At 34.8% G+C, this 23,719-nt stretch overlaps 1 protein-coding gene across 1 annotated transcript in view; it reads left to right on the top strand.

The window, feature by feature from the left end:
- LOC114325664 (folliculin-interacting protein 2) overlaps window positions 1–17,383 on the top strand; it is a 30,535-nt gene extending 13,152 nt beyond the window's left edge. The window contains exons 4-10 of the mRNA XM_028273782.2: window positions 1,759–1,881; window positions 1,947–2,088; window positions 3,700–4,044; window positions 7,754–8,554; window positions 11,859–12,080; window positions 16,352–16,490; window positions 17,069–17,383. Coding sequence (XP_028129583.2) covers window positions 1,759–1,881; window positions 1,947–2,088; window positions 3,700–4,044; window positions 7,754–8,554; window positions 11,859–12,080; window positions 16,352–16,490; window positions 17,069–17,275 — 1,979 coding nt within the window. The 3' untranslated portion in view covers window positions 17,276–17,383. The remainder of the gene's footprint in view (window positions 1–1,758; window positions 1,882–1,946; window positions 2,089–3,699; window positions 4,045–7,753; window positions 8,555–11,858; window positions 12,081–16,351; window positions 16,491–17,068) is intronic.
- The last annotated feature ends 6,336 nt before the right edge of the window (window positions 17,384–23,719 follow it).

Below are 23,719 nucleotides of genomic sequence, written 5' to 3' on the forward strand. Positions count from 1 at the left end.
CAACATAATTCCAAACTCACAATGTGGTTTTCGTAAAGGTTTGGAACATCAGTAGCACTAACGAATGTTTTGGATGATATCTTTAGAGCATATGACAATAAAATGTGTTCTGCTTTGGTACTTTTGGATTTTTCTAAAGCGTTTGATACTATTAACCATGAGTTGCTGATAGCTAAACTTAAATACTATGGATTTTGTGAAGAATTATTTTTGCTTATTGCATCTTGCATTCTAATAAAGCAGAAATACTTGCTGGCGTTCCTCAGGGTTCGATATTGGGTCCTTTGCTATTTCTTATTTACACGTCTGATATATTGAAATCTATAAAATTTTGCAAACTGCAAGCGTTTGCTGACGATACCCAGATTTATGTATGTTTTGAATTAGAGCACTATAAAAAATTTCTGGAGTGCCTTAATCAGGATCTTCAGACGATTTATCAGCTTTCTTTGGATCATAATTTAAAGCTAAATCCTGACAAATCGTGTGTTATGATTTTTGGTAATTAGAGTAAAACAGAGTTTCTTAAAAAAATTTAAGTATTTTAATTAATAATTCCAAACTAAACTTTGTAGAGAAAAACAAAAACCTGGGCGTTATTTTAGATGAACAGCTTAGATTTAAAGAACATGTAAAAAAAATAGTTCAAAAATCATTTTGTTCTCTGAAAATATTATATAATAATAGACATGTCCTAAACAAGAAATTAAGAAAAAATTTATGTGAAGCTCTCGTCTTATCTAATTTTAATTACTGTGATTTTATTTATGGTTTTTGTTTAGACAGTGACATTCCGTATACAGAAAGTCCAGAATGCGTGTATCAGGCTTGTTTATGGTTTGCGCAAATTTGATCATATATCACATTTATATAAGGATGTTAATTGGCTTAAAATGAATGACCGAAGGACTCTTCATTTTGCTACCTTTTTATTAAATATAATAAATAATCCTACTTCACCAAATACGCTTAAGGAACGCCTTATATTTCGTAACGATATACATAACCTTAACATCAGAAACAGGATTAAACTAACAATGCCTCAACATAGCACCGCTACATTTCAGAGATCTTTCTCATATAATGCTGTTAAAATTTTTAATTCTATTCCTAATCATTTCCTCCCATTAAATATAAATACCTTTAGAGTAAAATATAAAAAATACCTGTTAAATATGTCATAATAAGTAAACAGTTCTTAAATCTTAAAAAACCAACTAGATTATTAAATTTTAATTTATTAGCTAATTTGTAGACCAAATAAAATATTTATTCAATGTTATTATTAATTGCCAATGCGTAATTTTCTTTTATCAGTATAAATTAACATAAAAGCCTTTGTGTAACATATCTTGTAAGTGACAAAAAATAGAAATGTATTAGGGTTCTGGTTTGGTTCAGTTGAGTAGCCTTGAGCTAGATTTGCGCCAAACCAGGACATGATAGGGAACATTTTTTTTTATTATTGTAACTGATTGTAATTTTTTTTCCCTTAAATAAAGTCCTTTTTTATTATTATTATATTATTATTATTAAGAAATTCATTTTTCAAATGGCGCAAATTGTACTATTAATATTAATGTTAATAAATGAAATATAAATATTTTGACGTTTGCTTTCAAAATTGGACATTTCACTTTTAACTGCAGCGCCTTAAAAATTTTAAAGCACCCTGTGCTTTAAATTGATATTTTTATGGCTCCTATTGAGTGCTAAAAATTGCATTTTTAACACGTTTGTAGAAAAATGTTTTTTTAGTGATAAGAAACGCCAACTGGATATCTCCAAATTCCACAAGTACAACAATCGATTCAGGATTCTCAGAGTCTAGCTTTTCCCGAAACTCATTGTTCACTCAGTACTCTGGAGGCTTTTCAACAAGTAAGTAATCATTTTTATTTTTAAAGATGTTTATTAATTTTTAAAGGAAAATATTGTTTTTTAAGGAAGAAGCTCAACCACTTGTACATCGTTAGATACATTTGGATCTTTCCTCAGCGAAGCAGATTCAGCTAGAAATTTTAGAATGAACGTGAGCTATTCGAAACTAGGACTAGCTCTAATAGTACCCAAGCCTATAGTAAAATAGTAAGTTATAAAGAAAAGGGGGTACACGCCATGCAGATTAAGGACCTAGTACCGTGGATCCGTTAATTCGAGGATTTCGACGGTCATTCATTGTTTTCTCCTGGATTTTTACATTGATTGCATATGTTGGTCCTGTGTGGTGATTGTAAAACAGAGTTTACCCCATAGTTTATATGCTATACCTTCTTTGATTATATCTTGTATATTGTTGGGATATTGTATATGCTTACTGGAGCTTTTGAATTTTGACTACAAGCTGTTTAATCCTGGTGCTTTTCTTTTTTTTTAGTTTTTTCGCTTAATATGACATTCCTGTAAGGTTTTTGGCTAGTATATAGTCTATTTAGATTTTCATTATATTATGGTTAGGTGAGCTCTATAGAGATTTACCGGTATAAAGGCGCCTGAAGAGCAGTTTGAACCATGTATTTGAGATTACTTTTTTTCCTGGTATAATTCTACTGGTACGTCTCTGTGTTACTTTGTTTCCCCTAGTTAGTACTCTTCCACTGTATCTTCCAATCTCCTTTGCCTACTTCTTCTTTTTGTGCAGATATGACTCTGTCTGTCTTTCAGTGTGCCTCCAGTAAGTTGTTCCATTGTTACAGTGGTCTTCCCACTGATCGTCTTACTATTGCGGAGCCACCTCTCGCCCTCCTTACTACTCTATTCGTTGTGATTTGGCTTATGTAGTCATTTCATTCTACTCTTCTATTTCTTACCCAGTTATTACTATACTGCGCCTTGCATTTTCGTCGTATATCTATACTTCTATCACTGCCTCATACTGTCTTACCATCGATTTTTCTAAGAGTTTTCGTCTCTGCTGTTTGTAGCATTTCGTAAAGAGTTTTTGTCACTTTCCAGGTTTCACATTCGTAGAGTAGAACAGACATGACATTTGACTGGAATATTCAGATTTGTAGTATACCTACTGGCCAGACCACAGGGTCGAGCATGCTTGTTGATGCTTGTTGAGCTTTTTACGTCATCATACGAATATCTCTTCTGTTCGTCTAAAAAATACAATACAGTGGTGTTAAAAAGTCCTGCATCACCTTACCAAATACGCGGTCTGTCGTCGATTTTTCCTTGTTCAGCACACTTCTTAATGACTCTACTTACTGTAGATTGATTACAGTTTACTGCGGATGCTATTTCGCGACTAGATTTGTCGTTTTTATGTTTTTCGTTCAATAATTTAGTTTGTTAGGTCTGGGATGACATTTTGATCTTTTTATCAAAAATCAAAGAGCGAATAAATGTGTTAGGGTAACTGCAGTGTTTATATAGTCAAAATATGTGGCAAATTTGTCATTAAGATTCAATTTAATAGTACTTTAACGACTTAATAATCACCTCATAATTTTCTCGGATTATGGGAAATCCCTTTAATCAGATTATTTTAGTAGAATTTTAGTAGAATATTTTAAAAAAAACATTAGTAAGTATGCCGATAATGCTAATTACAAGCACAAACTTAAAATGAATTAGCGAAAATATACAAAAAACTTGTGTTAAACCTCAAAAACTATAAGGCGCTTAGGTGATGCAGGACTTTTTAACACCACTGTACATTGACTAAAATAATTATTTTCTTTCATTTTACAGTAACGAAGAAAACATATATCTACAACATATACCATTGATTGAATCCATACTATGGCGTGTTCGTCAATACGTCGAAATAGCTCTCAACTCTCCACGATTATTCTTATCAACCATGCTTGAAATATCTCTTCTCAGCGCTAAATGGTTATCGCACGAACTAAATTTTTGGAGCAAACCAGGGAATGAACCTCAGAATAAATTTCACTTAAACTTCGCTATAAGCTTGAGAAACAGTCTCAATAAACTTACGTTTCCAAGCAATATATTCAGGAGTAACGTTAGAGAAGAAAGATTTGAAAATTTTTGTCAGGTGTTGGAGAAACTTGAAACCAAAGAAACTAAATTGTAAGTTATTAAATATTTAGCTATATCTATGTACAACTTTAGCACAACTAACATGGCATATTGAAACATGGATAACATGGAATATTTTGCCTGTATAAACATTCAATAGTAGGGGAGATGAAATACAGCACTGGCATCCTCTCAAATTATTATTTGAATTTCTTATTCATATAATTTGGAGATCTTTAACATCAGATTAAACTTTCTTGACTGGGTCTACGATTATATGATGTTTTATACCATCAAAAGACTTGTTCTTTTTCTACTTCTAAAACCAGGCGAGTCTCTGCCACTTGGTCGTAAGGCCTTTGTACTATCTTGTTTTTTTTTCTTTTACTCTAATAAGTTCTGTGGCATCATCGAAAAGCGACATTTTTTGGTAGTTTAAGGGTTCTTCTCATTCAAACCTCATTTGACCAGTGAATTCTTGCCTTACATCTCTTAGCACATTGCAATGGTATAATATGTGTATGGCAGTCTCTTCATATATTTAACACTTTTCGCATCATGGTTCATTCACCTTACCTAGTTTGTATATGCGGTTTTTTAAACGGCAATGTCCAGTAACCGTTTCAATAGTCGTTTTGATTTTTGCCCATCAAAAAAAAGCAAAAATCTGGCAAAAATGTCAGCGTAGATCAGACTGAACTGGCTGGTAGCTCCATAGCCGCTAAAGAGATAATCCAGAAAGGTATAGCCGAAAAACAATAATAATCTGCACAGACAGCAGACAAGCGCTACTAACCCTGAATATCAGGGCTTGTAATGGAGTGTCATGAGTCACTAGGTGGATTAAAGTACACAACGGAAATAAAGGCAACTGCATTGCTGACCAGCTAGCTATAAAGGCAGCAGGCCTAAGGATATTAGTACCTGGGATCTTTTTAACTGGTCAACTGCAACAATAGCGGAAATTGCCAAATGTCACCTCCACATACAAACCGTGAAAAGATGGGAAGAAGGACCAGGATGTAGACTTGCCAAGGTAACACTAAGGAACCTTGGGAAGTCAGCATCAGAAAAGTACTTGAGAATGACCCGGAAAACCCTACGCTTGCCAGTTGTTTTTTTTAAACTGGTCATTGTCAACTAAGCAAACACCTCCACACAGTGGGACTAGTATACACACCTCTGTGCAGGAATGTGAATGAGATGACGAAACTGTCGAACATGTCCTATGTGAATGTCCGCAGCTATCGTCAATACGATAGTATGCGTTCGAGAGCTTTGGCCTACACCTGCCGACATAGGGGAGATGTCCCCTGGAGATGCCCACCTTCCTGGAAATGGCAGAATGAACAATGAGCTAAGGACGACAACCCTATGGAAGGATGCACAATGGGTCATTTGTGGCCTAAGTGCTGTGGGACTTTACTCGCCCTCCCTACTCTACAGATACAGATAGTCATTTTGATCTCTCGTTTGTTGGGTTTCATCAAATTGTTCGAGAGTTTTTTATCAATATTATAGATCACTGTTTTTCAATCTGTGGGTCGCAACCCCTAATGGGGTCGCGAAACCTTACTAGGGAGTCGCCGCCTGAAAGAAAAAGTTGAGGTTCTTAAAACACAATTTGTGGGAAGGATGTGCTTTGTGCTTGTTTGTTTTTCAAAAGTTTATCGAATGGTACTATTTTTTAAAGGTTATTAATCAAATAATTTTCTAATCTAAGATGGGCACGTCAGGTGCACAGACTTCATTACGAGAGACTTGTAAGACTGGTATGAGAGGAGATTCCTACAGGCAAAAGACCACTCGGACGTCCCAGAATGCGATGGAGAGATAACAGGTGGCAGATCTCCGAAAATAAACATTCCATTTGACCCTAGATTGATGGAAGAAGACCGAACAAATTGGAAGAAAGCTATACAGTCAGCCAGGACCCACACAGGGTTGTAGCGCTACGTGGTGATGATGATGATGAGTCTATTTCTCTTTTTAGTTTTAATGTCTAACATTGAAGAAAATGTCAGTTTCCATAAGTATGAAGTAGCGAATTGAACTAATAATTTAAGAGCTTCCCTTGCCAGCTCTGGATATTGGAGTTTATTTTTATCCAAAATACGTCGACACATTGCGAATAAAATTCCACTTTAAGCGTGCCTTCAGCAGCTGAATCTAAAAAACATTCTTTCATATTTTTGTTGACATCAGTCAGATCTATTGATGTGCCCAACAAAGGGCTTAGAATCCATTTACGCCTATTGCCATCTTCAGAGTGCAACTCTGAAAGTATGTCAAGAGTTGCTCTTGTAAATTATGCAAGCTCTGTATAATGCAAGGAATGTGAACCGACACTGCAAAACTTTGGTCTGTTGCATTACCTTCATCAATCTTCTGAACACGTGGAAAAGACTCAAACATTTTGTTTTGCAGAGAGATTGACCACAAACGAAGTTTTGCGTGAAATGCTTTTACTTTATCTTTAGCTGTTAAAATATTCTCTTCTCTTCCTTGAAGTTGCTCAAATTGTTAAGGTGGCTAAAAATATCTGCCAAAATACTAATTTCAAGAGCCAATAGGGTCAGAAAAACCGTAAGCATATTTAGATTTTGCATCTTGTAAGAACATTAACAATTCAGCTCTCAGTTCCAGAATTCTTGTCAATACCTTTCTTTTGGATAGCCAACTGACATCTGTTAGGATTGATGAAGGAGATTTTGATGAAGCAAATCCATATCTTCACAAACGATTCTGAATAGCCAGGTTTGTAAAGCTTACGTTTGATAGAATTTACAATTTTTATTACCTCCTTGAGCACGTTAGTTATATCAGAAAGTACTACCTTAGAGGCTGTCGATGAAGAAAAGAGCGTGTCCAGGATATGTTTGGGATTATCGATTTTATTTTGCAATGAGTCCGCTATTTTTCCCATTCAAAGCTTTAACGCCATCGCTACAAATAGCGATATATTTTTCCCAATCTATATTGTAGTTGCAAGTGCTTTCTAAAAACATATCGTACAAATACTGGCTAGTAGTGTTTGCAGAAAGTGCTTTGCAAAATAAGATTTCTTCCATGATACTGCTTCAAACCGCACAAATACTGCAAACTGTGCACAGCCGCAAACATCTGCAAGTAGATTCGTCAAACTGCAAAGCAAGTGTTGGCTGTTCTTTAATTTTTGGCCCGCGTGAATAAAAGATAAATGTAGGTACCAAAATAGGAAAAAATTAATACTTAACGTATGTAGTTTTTAATTGAATTATTTCTTTGGCTTTCTATGACACCAGGGGGTTGCCAGAATATTTCAACCTGTAAAGGGGTCGCAAAATTAAAAAGATTTAAAGACACTGTTCTAGATTATTCTTTTTATTTTCAGTCTTGATTCCAGAAATAGGGAGCCACTTTGAGTGGCCCTCATTTATGAACTTCGTTTTTCGTAGTGTTTAGTGATGCCACAGAAAGATTCTGGTCCTTCAAATGTTTCTCTCGAGCTTTGATTTGGCAGTACATCTGCTCGTTCTTTCTATCCACAGCTTCATGACCCACACTCACATTAAATATACTTTATTGTCGCCTTTTTCCAGGTAGTTGAGGAGATCTTTCCATTTCCTCACTAGCTTTGATTTCGTGAGTGGGTTCTTTATTGCCAGAATAGCCTGGCAATTTGTGTAAATGTGGATCAAAAGTCTCTTGTTAATGAATGGCGTAAAGACTTTCTTACGTTGGTCATAAACTAACTACCTATTCTATTTTTTATTTTCAGTTTTATGAGTACACTATTGACAGCAATACTGACTCACCACACCGGCTGGATAGCAGCATGCCATCCATTGGAAGGAATTTCCTTAGACGATTCTTACCATGCAATTTGGAATCAGCTTACCAACCTATTTGGAGCCACTGGATACTTAACAAAAACATCAAAAACTGTAATATACGGTTTGAAAAATGACGACCTAATAAAGAAAGTATTGGACTTTCTCTTATATTTTCTGCGATATTTTAAAGTGCAAAGAAGGTACGTGGAACGTAGTAACGTTGAAGAGGAAAACAAAATTGTGAATGACATATTGAACAGTATTAACTGTAATAACGTAGAGGACGAAATAGTGTCAAAGCCAAAAAGGTCTGGTTTGAGTAGAACAAAATCTAGTAGCTTCAATCTCTCCACCCTCACAAATTTCCATGAAGAAGATGAAGAAGGTATTACCAATGAGACAAATAATAATTACATACAAAAGCCACATTTACAAAATAACCAAATAGAAATAAATAATAGAAATGATGAATGTGGTTTAAAACGCTCAGGTTTAAGTAAGTCAAAGGCTTGTGGAAATGATCTGTGCAAACTAAGTGCGTTAGCGGAAGAAACCAGCTTAGAATTTGGTGATGAAACTGAAGAAAATCATGTTTTGTTTATTTTGGGTGATAACGAAAAACTAGAAGACCTAAAAAAGACCAATGAAGTTAGGAAGACAGAAAGAAAATTATCAAGTAATACACTAGATATATCTGAGCCTGAGAATGAAGATAAACTGAATGTTATCAAATTTCCTCTGCCCAAGTAAGTATAATGCAATAATATATTTCTAAACATTAGATACAGGTGTTGGAATATTTAAACCATAAAATAGTACCGTAAAAGAGCGTAACTTTGAAACAAGTGTTGTAACTTTGGGACAGAGCGTAATTTTAAGCTTATAAATTTTACATCACCGCTACTCGTTTTGAATTAGCATACATTTAGCAAGGTTTTGCATACACCAACAATTAGGGCTCAGTCTTATGTAAACATAAACATAATACTAAATAACATACACTTGCCGTTACTATAACTTCTATTGCTACCATGTGACACCGTTTGGAAGCTTTTCACATTTTCAAGCTTCTTTGTTTCTCTGGTTACGTCCATTTTAAGTTTCCAAAATTGTGATCAATCAGCCCCGAGTGGAATAACTTTGCAAGTGTCTCCATCAGGCGTTCTAAGTTCTATTTCGTGTATTTTTCCCGTTTTTCAGAATTTCAGCTGATCACACATGCCGCAAAATGCCAAAGTGTTCTTAGAATACGTAAATACAAGAGTTATATGAAAAAGAAAGATTTTATGAAGCCTTTAATCTTATAAAAACAAAACTATGTCTCTTCACCAGGAGGTACTCCATGTCAGGAGTGGCTGCAAATCACAGTTGGAAACGCAAAGACACTAATCGTTCCCATGGTAAATTAAATTGCCAATAGTGTTTTATTAGGTATGTCTTGAACTTGAAAATATCTTAAAAATTCAGTCATTAGCGTCTAGGGCAAGTGCTTATCACTAGAGCGTGCGAAAAACCTACTTATCACTTCAGGAAACTAGAACTGAAAAGTAGAAGTGGTAAAGACTCATCCAACCCCTACTAGGTACATCGGCGACTTCAGCAGCCACCACGAAATGTGGAAGTATACCACGAATGATGAAAATGGGAAGGCACTGGTCGAGTGGTCCAAAGAGCCAACCACATATCGAATTTTTGATGCCAAAAGGCACCACCTCAGGAACAGTTAAGTCAGCTGCATGGTGAAAAGAATATTACCCAGATTTATGCTTTGTCTCATAGATACCAATGATAGATCACTAATAACTGCGAGAAGTTTCCTTGCAGACTTCCCACATACTCAACATCGTCTGGTGTTTATCACCATCGGCATATCAATCCCAATAATTGGATCATATCCTCGACCTATATGGAATCTGAGAAAAGCTAACTGGAAGAATTTCTCTAAACGACTAGACCACACCTTCAGGTGGATCCCACCAAACAGCAAAAATTACGAGAGATTTGTGGGTTCAGTAATAAGCGCTGCCAAGGAAACCATATCTAGGGAATATTGCACAATATGTGCCCAGATGGACTGAAACATGTGAAGACATACGCGCAGTTTCTCGAAAGTGGTGACCGAAAAATAGTCGAGAAGATCTTACACAACACTGATAAAACTACACGCCAAAAATGTGTAGAGACTATCGAAAAGCTTAACTTTAAAAATCAAGCCGACAGGCATGATCCTTATCAAGAAAAATTGGAGGAGCTAATATAACCAACTGGAATCCAGAGGGGATAGAATGTCTCCTATCAAGATTACCTCCCCTGAGGTCTGCTCAAGTGCTACCGGTGTCGGAAAGTTGGTCGAGAACACTTCGTCGACGGAAAATTAGTCGACAACATTTGGTCGACAAACAATTGGTCGAATGCACAATTCATCGAATGTACAATTCGTCGACGAACATTTGGTCGAATGAATTTTTCGTCGACAAAGAGCCAAAGGGAATAAATACATGGCGGAAACACACCAATATATAAAGTTAGTTTCTTTGTACCATATCAAAAAAGTTATTTTATAGATTGCCAGTCCTAAGCCTTGGATAAATTGTGAAGGGAAGTTTATTCTTACGATTTCTTTACTTTTTTATTGATATTGACTGATTATTGCAGTCGAAAACATTGTACGGAAATGCCTCGATTCCCTAACAATTTATTTACTACAGCATCTCGCATATTTCGTCTTGTCCGCAAGTGCCCCAAATTTGACTTGTCCGGAAATGCTCCGTTCGCAAGTGCGCCGACACCAAAAAGAAGAATGGTACAACATTACTAATTAAAATATCGGTTTATATTTGCTGTCTACTCTCCCACCGCAGCCAATTTTTTCATTGAATTTAAAAATAATTAAGATTTAGAAAAAAAATTAACAAAACCCAAAAAAAATAAAATCAGATATGTATAATACAATATTCCAGTTAACAAAATAAAAACCAATAATCCGTCGTTTGTCACCATTAATCCCTTTATCCTATAGATAAATAATAGTTTGTCGACGAAAAATCCATTCGAACAAATGTTCGTCGACGAATTGTGCATTCGATGAATTGTGCATTCGACCAACTGTTTGTCGACCAAATGTTGTCGACTAATTTTCCGTCGACGAAGTGTTCTCGACCAACTTTCCTAGACCCAAGCGCTACAACATTCCAATTTTAATTTAAGTCTCCGATGGGGAGAAGAATGGGAAAGTAAGACAGATTCGCATTAGCAGACTATAGCTGCTGGACATCACAGGCAAACCTGACGGATTTGAGTGTCCTCATAAGATTTGCGTAGCCCTGGATATAATAGGAATAAATTGCGAAAGACTCACTCTACAGGCGGCTTTCCTCGCCTTCTTGTCATTGCGGTGCTGTGAGACAGTCGATCAGGCACGTAGTACAGGACTGCTCACGTAGAGCATACCCAGGCTACTATAAAGACTTCGTAATGGCATCCGAAGAATCAATAGAATATATAAAAAAAAACTGGACATCAGTTAGTAATGTACAGTATAATGTATAAATGTAAATTTAATTACTATTCTATGATAGTAAGCCATCATCATCATTATTGGCTCTACAACCCATGACAGGTCTTGGCCTCTTATAGAGTCAGCTTCCATTCCTTCTTATCATTCGCCTGGGTTTTCCAATTTCGTGCTCGTAATACTCGTAAGTTGTCTTCCACCTGGTCCTTAAATCGTGCTCTGGGCCTGCTTCTTCTTCTCACTCCATTCGGTCTTTGGTTATAAATGTGTTTCGACGGCTCCATCTCATTCATTCTCTCTAAATAGCCTAGTCAGCCTGTTTATTTTTATAGATCTAGCAATACTAGGCCCACTATAATGGCGGTAAAGCTCAAAATTAAAGTTTAAAATGATGTTAAAGTTAAACATATTAAGCCATATGCTAAATAAGATGTATTGTACAGTTATTTGTTCATTTGAATCACATTTCCTGTCTATTTATCTATTCGTCTTAACCATAAAAAGTACTTTGAAATAATTAATCTAGGTATTTTTAGGGAGAAACCTATTGGTGAACTAATAGAGGTGTTACCAACATCTTTTCTTCCCGACCATAATGCTTTAGACGAATTAGTACCTGATAAGATAGTTCAAGGATTAAATGTTCCTATGGCCAAATGGGAAAGAATCCTAACCAATGACCTATTACGGAAAAAGTCATGTTTGTTTACGGATAGAATAGAAGAAAATGTGGCGATTGTAGCAGATGTTGACTCTTGGTAATTACATAATTCACTAGTAATAATTATTTTCAACAAACGTGTTAAAAATGCAATTTTTAGCACTCAATAGGAGCCTTAAAAATGTCACTTTAACGCACTGGGTGCTTTTTTTGGTTTTTCTATTTAATAGGAACTGACCTATTTAGTGATCTGACATAATCTCTCCAGCTATTTCTTTTAGTTTGTTTAGTGATCTTCTTGACGTGTGCATCATCTTTTTTATACTTAAGTAGGTTTTCATGGTTTGGATTTTCTTTGAATATACAAAAACTTTCACGTCTTCTTCTGACTGCTTCTTCACATTCTAAATCCCACCAGCATTTTCCTCTAGAAGTTGGTTTTTTATTTTAAATTTGGGGATGCAGTAGGACGCAGTTGTATTTATATTGTGCAAAAAATTTTCATACGAATTTATGTTTTCAATTTGAGAGAAGATATCTTCCGAACACTGTTCATATAATTTCCAGTCGGCATCCTTTAAATTCCACTTTTGTGAATATGGATTACGAGTATATGTATGAGTTGGTTGATCCTCTAACTCTACTCTTATAGGTGTATGGTCTGAACCAAATAGGTCTTGAAGTGTTTTAAAAGTGATCAGGTGGTTTAAGTCAGGAGTACAAATGGTCAGATCTATTGCCGATTTCGAGAAGTTCCTAAAGAAAGTAGGAGGGCCATCATCTTTAAATATTAAATTATTATCGTCTATGCAGTCCATCAAGATTTTACCTTTCATATATTTTTGGTTGTCTAGGCCCCAAGTAATGTGATGGGCATTTAGGTCACCTCCTATTATAAATGAATGTTCTTTCTATAGATGTTATGAAATTTTTCCATTGTTGTAACAATAACTTTGGTTCCTAGGGGAACATACATAGATCTAAATGTGACAGTATATAAACTAAACTTTATTTTTATTGCTACTTTATTGACGTTTATTAAATCGACTTTCATGGTGACTTCCTCATAATACAGGTTCGAGTTTATTAAAATTGCTGAGCCACCTCCAACAGTTGCTGAAAAACGGTCGTCTCTGACAATATTGTACCCGTGAAAGTTAATATACTTTTCTGGTTTAAATCTAGTTTCTAATAGTAATGCGATATCAACTTTCTGGTCTTCTAATAAGTGGATAAGGTTTTCTCTATTAGAGTTAGCTGATCTACAATTCCATTGACAAATTGCCAATCTATTCATTATTATATAAGAGTAAGAGAGAACTTAAAACTGATTGAATAGGGAATTTCATCGATTGTCATTTGTTTCGAGCTTCTGTCATGTGTCACATAATATTAATATATCTCCGTCATACGTCTTTGGTTTTTATCATTGGTATATACCAATAACGTACGACGTAGATATAGTAATATTATGTAACACATGACAGAAGATCGAAACAAATGACTGTGAATGAGAAGCCCTATTGAATTTATTATAACTGATTTTTCTGGAATTTTAAAATTTTTGTGATTTATATTAGAGATAATGCTTGTAACTCTATTTTATATTAATTCTGTTAACTCTTTAAGGGATTCATGTATTTTAGATCCTTGTTCTAGATTAATAGATTGATACAAAGAATAGGTGATAATGCCGACAGGTGTGTTGGACATAGGGTTTAACTTTATTATTTTTTGATGTTCCATTGCTACTTGGTCTGGTGAGGAAGGGATAGTTCGTTTGGATTTTGGTGGTTTTATAATTGTATATCTATTTGAAACTGAAGGGAGAGCGAACTGATTGGAAGATGTGAACAATTGAGTAAATAAATGTGAAGAGGATGGAGAATTCAGATTTGGGATTTGATGTGAATTTATTGAGGAATTATTGGCTGTTATCGATGCATAGGTTACTTCAGGAAAGAGTTTAATTGTTTTCTTTAAAGACAAGTTGTTTGTAGACATATAATATTTTATTGTTTTTGACGATCAAATTGTGGACATATTTCCCATTCATTAGTGAAGTGTTAACCTTCACAGGGTAGACATTTTTTGCTAAAGGATGATGAAGAACAAGAATCGGAAGGTTAAGGCTCATGACACTTAACACATCGAGGAATACTTTTACACTGTTTACTCATATGCCCATACATATAGCAGTTGTAGCAGATAATTACTTTCTGCTGATATTTTTCTACGTTGTGCAGAACATGATTAATTACTATATTTTTTGTTATATTTTGGCATTTAAATGACAGAATCACTGATTTTGTTGGTTTAAATAGTACTTTATCAGCTGTTATTGTTTTTCTCGTTATTCTTTTTATATAATCCACCGAGAATTTACAATGATGATCGAATTCCTTTATTCTATTTTTCAGATATTCTTCCGATATATCTGAATCTATATCCCTCACTACACCTAGTTTAAACAAATGAAATTTTGGAATGTATGTGGCCAGATTTTTTTGAATAAGGAATTTGGAGGTAACTAATGTATTTGCTCTACTATAATTTTTGAATGTGTTCCTAACTCGGTTGCGTCCGATTGAGTCATTTTTTTTAAATAATTGTCAATTTCTGGATGTAACGTAAATAGGATTTAGCCTATTTTAACAGCGTTTAATTTTCCTGTAAAATTTAAATCAGAGCTCTCAATGAAAATGTGAGAAGGTCCTAAATCAGTTTTTTCGTATAAATATAAAGGTCTGCTTTTTTATGACTGATCTGAATTTACTAAAATATTTTGTTTATCATTAGGTTTGTTCCAACAGGACTGAGAACCGTAATGTAACGATCAAATTACTATATAATTAACGTTCCATGGGTTCCATGGGAACGCAATAATACGTTCCATGGTACTGCGCAGGACGGTGATCGTTACATGGACGGTTTTCAGTCGTGTTGGAACAAACCTTTTAATATTTTTGGTATTATTAATCCTCTTACTTATCTTATTTTGAAGCTGGTTGGGTGGAAATCCGTTTAAATCTCTTGAATCATAGCTACCATCCATCACATCTTCAATATCGGGAGGTTCGCCTCCACTAGATGATTCCATAGAGGGGTTGTCAAGTAACATTCAACTTATTAACACTTTCAAAATGGGAACGAAATAAGGAAAAGTTTAACAATACTAAGCAAACTAAATTAACACGGTCTAAATCAAATAATCCGCCAAAAATTAATATTTTTTGGAGAGGTTCCAAAATTTAAACTAACTTTGACTGTTATTTTTGCCTCTGATAGCATTAGAGATTTTTTTTGATTGAATCAACATTTCCTTGAGTTTCAATACCATACGGTCTTCAATTTTTTGTTTCAGTTCTGTACTAATTTTTTTTTCATATTTTGGGCCGACCTTTTCTTGGGCTTGTGTCATTGTATCTACTATTTCTTCGTTTAGTTTGTTTACATATTTTTTTGTTGTGTTTCTTAGTTAGTTACCTACTGCTGATATATTTTTCAAAGTTAAGTTTATTGGTCGGGCTTATCCAAGATTTCATTTTTTTACTTTTGATCATCCTCACTCTTTTTTGTTTCGTATTGATTTCTACAGTTATTCGGACCTTTCTATGAGCACTTACGACTACGACCGAAAATTAATTTATAAAAATAAATAATACTGTACGAAATATTGTACATATATGTGAGAGTATAAATATACTTTCAGAGGGTGTGGACTGTAATTAGGATTGTTAGTTTACTGGTTCAAGTGGGAGTATAAAGGTTTTATACAGACAATGTTCATATGTATCATAAAGTCTTACCAATTTGTGAAATCTTGTCCGGAACACTGAAGCCGGTCACATACGAGATGACTGTTTCCGTACGACGTGCCTCGCATTTTGACTGTTGCGAAATCGTGTATAGCGTCACTCCCGAATTACTGTTCGTGCACGTATTGTTCGAAACGAAAACAGACCACAAAGATCGTGGCGAAGAGATTGCACCCTCACGTGTGAGGTGTGATTGGTACTTGTTGACCGTCTAACGGCTGATGAGAGAGAGAGCAAGATTTCTTCTGTAGTTCTGTCCCGAATCCAAAATTGTCTGTCTGTAGGGCTAAGGGTACAATTAGGAGGGGATGAGAAGATACTATTTAACAGGGCTGGCTTGAGATTTATTTAAATTAAGGGTTGTAATAAATTTAATTAATATTTTAATAACTGCATTAAATAAAATTTATTTAATTAAATTTAATTTAATGCAGTAAAAAAAATAAGAATATTTTTTGCATGTGAAAATTGAACAAATACTAATTTATATTATACATTATATTAAATAATAATAATTAATACTAAAATTATTTATATTTTAAATTTACAGGGATGTACAAGTTTTATCTAGTGTGAAAAAAAGGATGGCAAAAAGAGAAATGGGTGGAGATGTAGATGCCTCTCCTATAGTAGCAAGTATGTTGGATACTGTCCTGCAGATGTGGAAACAAAATATGTCAAAGGAGCAGGTAACAACTAATAATAATTAGTATTTGTTAATACTAATTGAAAGCTTTCATCGGAACATTCCTCCATTCATCACTGTCTCTGGCAACTTTTCTCCATGCTCTAACTCCAATTTTCTCTGTCCATTATGTCCATAATTAATAAACTATGGTTTAATCCAATATAAATAAAATATTTAAATCTATTTTTTCTGTTGATTGACATAATATGTCATGACATAAATGACATATTAGCAAACCATAGGCGTTACAATAGACGGTACAAATTATTTTAAAAAAATCATGGACCATCGTTTTGTCTGAATAATCCATCGAAATGCCTTTCTAATGAGGTACCACACATGGAATATTCTTAAAAATAAGGGGTTGGGGAAGTGAAAGGAAGGGGGTTGTCACATGATAGATGTATGTATCGTAAAAATGTGTCCCTCTCAGAACAAAAATCGATCTGTTTCCTCATTTCCTTAAAATCTAATAAATACTGGCAAATATGGAGGTGGACTGTTTTCATTGGCCCACCCTGTATGTTGTTGTACTATAGAACAAACTATGACTTAATACGCATATTGTTTTTTTTTCAGTGTTCTACCTTCTTGGAACAAAAACTAACAGAAATTTGTCTAAAGGCGAATGCATTATGCCAATTTTTGTTGACGACCGATTTTTGTACGATGGACACATTGGTCAAAACGCTGAAGATAAATTTAGTGGACGTGCCCCTTTTGATGGCTGTGGGTTCTCATATTAATCCAAAGGTTTTACAAAAATACGGGCTGAGCTACCAATGAGTGATTTTATACGTTGTGAGTTTATTATTTATAGGCGTGTGTGTATTTATTTTATTTATTGTATTTTATGTGAATCTCGAATAAAATATTTATTTAATAAAAATAGAATTTAAGATATCTCGAATTTAACAGAAGATCAGTGCCCAGTGGGCAGTGTTGATAATCATAAGATATATTTAGAGGTAGCTGTTATGTTTACGATTAGAATTAACAAAATTCGTTAAGTGTTGGATATTCTTATCAACAACTATAGAAAGCTGATAATGTTGCGCATAATCATTATAACACGTTTTTTCTTCTTCTGTTCATTGCCATCAAGTCTTCCCCGGACGATGGGGTCCAGCATTCTCGTCATCGTTTTGGTGGTCTACCATGTGGTCTTTACCTATTGGGTTATTCGTTTTTGCGCTTTTAACGAGTCTGTTGTCCTCCATTCTCTTTATATGTTTGTTCCAATATCTTCGTTTCTGTCTGACCCACCTTCCTATGTCCTGCATTCCGCAGTTTAGTCTGATGACTTCACTTCTTATTCTGTCACGTAGAGTTTTGCCTTGTACCTATACTTCTTAGTGTTCTCATTTCAACTGTTCGCATCATTTGTAATGTTCTATTTGTTGTGCCTGGTCTTCTGTCTGCTACATGTGTTATAATAGGTCTTATTGTTGTTTTATATATTTTGACTTTGCTTTCAGTTAGATATTTGTTCTTCCATACGATTTTTTCAGGCATTTCGAGATTCTAGCTGCTTTCATTGTTTGTTTTCGGCATCTTTTGAGAGATTTCCATAGCTTCATATTAACAAGTTTTTTAATATGTTGAGTCTAGAAAAATTTAGTGCACCTACCATCTTATTACACAAAAAGGGCGATCCAACAGACCTCGAGAATTACCGGCCCATAAGTCTATTAGAATAATACCACCTCTACAAGTTATTCACAAGAATAATAATAAATAGACTGGAAACAAAATTGGATTTTTAACAACCTAGAGAACAGGCGGGTTTTAGGAAAAACTTTGGCAATAACGACCACCTTCACAGCATAAAAGGAATTATAGAAAAATCTATCGAATACAACCGACCATTGGTCCTGGCTTTCGTAGACTTTCGCAAGGCATTTGATACGATAGAAATTAACAGCATAATGACAGCATTGGAGGAAAATCGTATAGTTATCGGTACTCCAAACTGATAGCGAACATATACAATAATGCAACCATGATCGTCCGACTACACGTAGATAACAAATCTATAAAAATCAAACGAGGAATTAGACAGGAAGACACGTTATCTCCCAAATAGTGGAGTCACTGAAGGTGGGTATGAGCTATTACCTCCGATTTCGTTGAACCTCCATCGATTTGCATGAAAATTCGTGAGTGGTTAGAGTATATCTCAATGAACAAAGGTGACATGGTGCCAACTTGCGCTTTTACCCTGGGGGTGGATGCCACCCCTTCTCGTGGGTGAAAATTACTTTATTAAAAATAACCCCATAATCCGATAGAGGGACAAACTTCAAGCAAGATTTGTTATATAAAGTTATTAAAATAAATCAAAACTTTTTGAGTTATTAAAGATCAAAGATTTTAATTTTTCTTGAGAAAAATGCATGTTTTTAACCAATTTTTCATCAATAACTCAAAAAGTGTAAGTTTTTACAAAAAAGTTATTGTTATCAAAATTGAAGCTAATAAATAAAAAAATAAACCGCTTACTACAAAAACCTTTTGATGTTAAATAACAGTGAGTTATAGGTAATTGAATGTATATTTTTTTCGGCGAGTAAAAAACTCATAAGTATTCAAGCTGAAATAACGGGAAATTGATGCATTTTATAACATACACTTATTAAGCATTTGTCAAAGTACTTAAAAATATCTATTAAATGAGCCCCCGATTATGTTGATAGGGTTAAAATTTATGCACCAAAAGTTTTTCAAAATTTATCTTTTAAAAATTTTTTCAAAAAATGTTATTGTTTTTTTTTAATACCTCTGTTCGTGATATCAAATACATCTAAAAACTGTTTGAAAGTTAATTCCAACTGCTATTTAAGCACGTTGAATCTAATCTTTTAAACCCCTTACTTTTTTTTTAATAAAAGGTTAAATGACCCCGGTTGCATGGTTCCCACAGCAAAATTTAAGGTTTAAACGTTTCTATCTCGGTTATTTTTTACCCTATAGAAATAGTAAAACAGGTAAAGTATTTGGTACAAAAAAACTCAAATTTGGTTAAATATAATTTTTTACGCATATTGAGTATTTTTGGAGTTATTATCAAAAGAATATGAGAATTACAATAATTTTAAAAATTATGATTTTTTTAAATTATATATTTTTTTCAAAAATATGCATTCTAAACCGGTCAAAATTATCAAACACATTACTTATGCTAATATAAAGAAGTTCCTTTAAGGATTACTATAAATTTTAATTTTTGTGGAAATGGCGTATGTTTTATTTTTCACTTTTTCCTAGAAAATTTGAAACGGTTCTTTTATTTTCATTATAACTTGCTTAATTTTGACGCTATTACCTTGTTCTGTAGCTCATTTGATAGGTGTTCCGAAATACTTTGGCAAATGTTTAGCAGGAATATTTTATACATTGCATCGTTTTCCCGTTATTTAAGCTTGAATACTTAGATTTGGGTACTCGTCGAAAAAAATACACATTCAATTGCCAATAACTCACTTTTAACTAACATTAGTTTAGTTCTTTATGTGAGGAATGTATTCAATTTTTTATTGTCTTTAATTTCAGTAATAATAACTTTTTTGTAAAAGCTTATAGTTTTTGATTTATACGTGAAAAACCGATTTAAAACATACATTTTTTTACGAAAAAATAAAACCTTTGGTCTTTAATAACTCAAAAAGTGTTGATTTATTTTATTAACTTTATATAACAAATTTTGCTTATAATTTGTCCCTATATCGACTTATGGCACTATTTTTAATAAAATAATTTTCACCCCCGAGAAGGGGTGGAATCCACCCCCAGGGTAAAAGCGCAAGTTGGCATCATGTCACCTTTGTTCCTTGAGGTATCCTCTAATTACTCACCAAATTTCATGAAAATCTATGGAGGTTCAACGAAAACGGAGGTGAAAACCTTCAGTGACTGCACTAAAACTCTTTACGGTAGTACTTGAACATGTTTTCAAACAATTGGAGTGGGATGCCAAAGGAATAAATGTCGACGGTGAAAGGCTCTCCCACAGACGACATAGTTCTTACAACAGACAACTTAAAAGAGATTAGAACTATGCTTACTGAGTTAGATGCCGCCTGTAAAAAAGTTGGTTTAAACATCAATTTTGGAAAGACACAATACATGACAAACCTGGTACCAAACGAAAATCCAAAAGTCGACGTCAACGAAATAGCATTGGCCCATAAATATAAATACTTAGGGCATGAAATCCAAATTGCCAGGGACAATCAAACTGCCGAATTACAGAGAAGGATCACCTTAGCATGGGCGCATATGGAGCTCTATTAGACATCTTCAAGAGCAACTTGCCAAATTATTTGAAAAGGAAGACGTTCAACCAATGTGTGCTTCCAGTCATGACTTAGGGCGCCGAAACATTATCGTTAACCCAGGCCACAGCAACGAAACTTAGAGTGGCCCAAAGGAGAATGGAACGGTCACTACTTGGACTGAGTCTCAGAGACAGGGTCAGAAAGGAAGAAATCAGAAGAAGGACAGGCGTCACAGATGTCATAGAACGAGTAGCATGGCTGAAGTGGAATTGGGCGGGCCATGTAGCCAGAATGAAGGACGGGAGGTGGACCCAAAAAATTACAGTGTGGAGACCAACTGAAGACAGAAGAAGTAGAGGTAGACCACCTACACGATGGACAGACGACGTCAAAAGGATTGCTGGGAATTGGTTGCAGAAAGCCCAAGATCGACAAAACTGGAAGAAATTACGGGAGGCCTAAGTTCAACTTTGGATGTAGAAGGCTGGGTGATGATGAGAAAAATTTATGTAAGTACTTCTGCTGTCAGAATTTTTAAATTTCTTATGATCCTCGTCCTCCTTCCTTGATGCCTTGTCAGGAAGTGGTAACACTCTAAATATTGATAGTTTGCTGCCTCCATTGGCTGCCATCCTGTGCCAGATGAACGGCTTCATGTAGGGATTTTTTCACCAGAGTCTTAATTTGGTCTGCTCATCGTATTAGAGATCTTTCTCTTAGTATTCAGTCTTCTACCCTTCCTTCTACGACGAATAGTTCCATAGTCCCCGTTCTTCGGGATATGTACCCGAAGTGATTTAGGTATGCTAGGATTAATTTTCAAATAGCCTGTCTTTTAAATGATGCTCTTGAATTGACAAGTTGGTTCTATTGTCTGTCCAGGATAAGGGTTAATTCTTCTGTAGGCACATATCTTATTTCTATCGATTTTTTAAAGTCGAGTCGAGTTTGAGAGTGAAAATAAGGGCTTTGACCAACGTTTGCTTAATATTCTTTTATTGTTCGGTCTTTGTCTATTTTAACCCATTCGCTACCGATCGAAGAGGATGGAACTCGCCTAACAGCCATTTTGTTGAACCAGACCTGACTGAAGTAACCAGTAAGCATATCACTCGCTAGTGCGTGAACGGCACCTGACTGAAGTAACCATATCACTCGCTAGCGCGTAAACGACAGCGAATGGGTTATAGGCGAAGAAACGAAGCACTGAAAAGCGCAAAACCTAGGAATATTGTGCAGTAAGATGAATCGTCGTCATCCAACTTTTTGCATTCGATTCGAGAGTGTCAGGCAATTTTGTGAACTAAATTTATCTCCGGCAAAAAATTTTGTGCATAAGAAAATGCATTGTCAAAGTACATCTCGAAGAGATGGAAAATGAAAAATGTAGAACTCAGGAATTATTGACTGAAATGAGTTCAATTTTTATACTTGGGGGGTTTTGGAGATCACTTAACACGAATTTCATGACGGCGATGGTCTCCGAGGTACCTGGTGCCCAGGGCGATACTCGTCGCCTGGGACGATCGAATAATTCAGGGGAGGATCAGATAATTCGCGAAATGAAGATTAGATTTAAAAGCTGAAAAATACGTGTTCAATATGTTTCAAAAATCTATCGAATGACACTAAACACGACCCCCCACGCAACCCCCTAGAGGTGGAGTGGGAGTAACTTTAAAATATTAAATGGAAACCCCCATTTATTATTTCCGCTTTGGATTGCTTAGGTAAACATTAGCAACTTTTATTCGAGGCGTTTTTTCGAGTTGTGGAGAGATACCATAGGTAAATTATAGAAACGGTCTGTCCAGGACCATTTTTTATTGCAGATTTGGATTCCCTATGTAAAAATAAGCAAGTTTTATTCGAGATATTTTTTCGAATTATGGATAGGTGGCGCTATTATTGGAAAAACACTATTTATTAGCGACATCTATCAAAAATTCTAAAAAATGTTTCGAATAAATGTTATTTATTTTTTCATGAGGAATCCAAATCTGTAATAAAACATGGGGATTCCTATTTGATTTTAAAATTACCGCCTACCACACCTCCAGGAGGAGGAGTGGAGGGTCGTGTTTAATGTTATTCGATAGGTCCTTGAAAAATATTAAACGCGTATTTTTTGGTTTTTTATTCGGAAGTGTATTTCTCGAGATATTAGACTGTTTCTCTAATTTACCTTGGTATCACGATAACTATTTTTTACGATTATAGCGCCATCTATCCACAATTCGAAAAAATGTCTCGAATAAAAGTTATTCGACTTATTTTTACGTAAGCACCACTTCTCCAGGGGTGGAGTAGGGGGTCGTGTTTAGTGTCATTCGATAGATTATTGAAAAATATTGAACACGTATTTTTCAGCTTTCGATCCAATCTTCATTTGGCGAATTATTTGATCCTCCCGCGAATTATTCGATCGTCCCAGGCGACGAGTTCCACCCTTGGCACCAGATACCTCGGAGACCATCGCCGTCATGAAATTCGTGTTCAGTTACTTCCAAAACCTCCAAATATAAAAATTGAACTCGTTTCCATCAATATTTCCTAAGTTCTAAATTTTTCATTTTCCATCTCTTCGAGATGCATTTTGAAAATGCATTTTCTCATGCACAAAAATTTTTGCCGGAGATCAATTTAGTTCACAAAATTGCCTAACACCCTCTCGAATCGAATGCAAAAAGTTGCATGACGATTCATTTTACTGCACAAAATTCGTAGGTTTAATGCTTCGTTCCTTCGCCTATTAATTAATTTACCTGTTGCAGTTTAGGCAATCCGGTTTGTTTAATGAGAATCTCATATTTTGCATTTGAGTTTCTAAAATTTGAGAATTTCTAAAGACCCTTGCTGGTTTGGAATACCTTGAATGGGCTTTTTTTAAATGTTTACCTTCGTTTTATTACATATAAATATGACAAACTAATGTTTATATTTGTTTTCTCCA

Source organism: Diabrotica virgifera, chromosome 4 (assembly GCF_917563875.1).
Source record: "Diabrotica virgifera virgifera chromosome 4, PGI_DIABVI_V3a".
Classification (NCBI taxonomy): Eukaryota; Metazoa; Arthropoda; class Insecta; order Coleoptera; family Chrysomelidae; genus Diabrotica; species Diabrotica virgifera.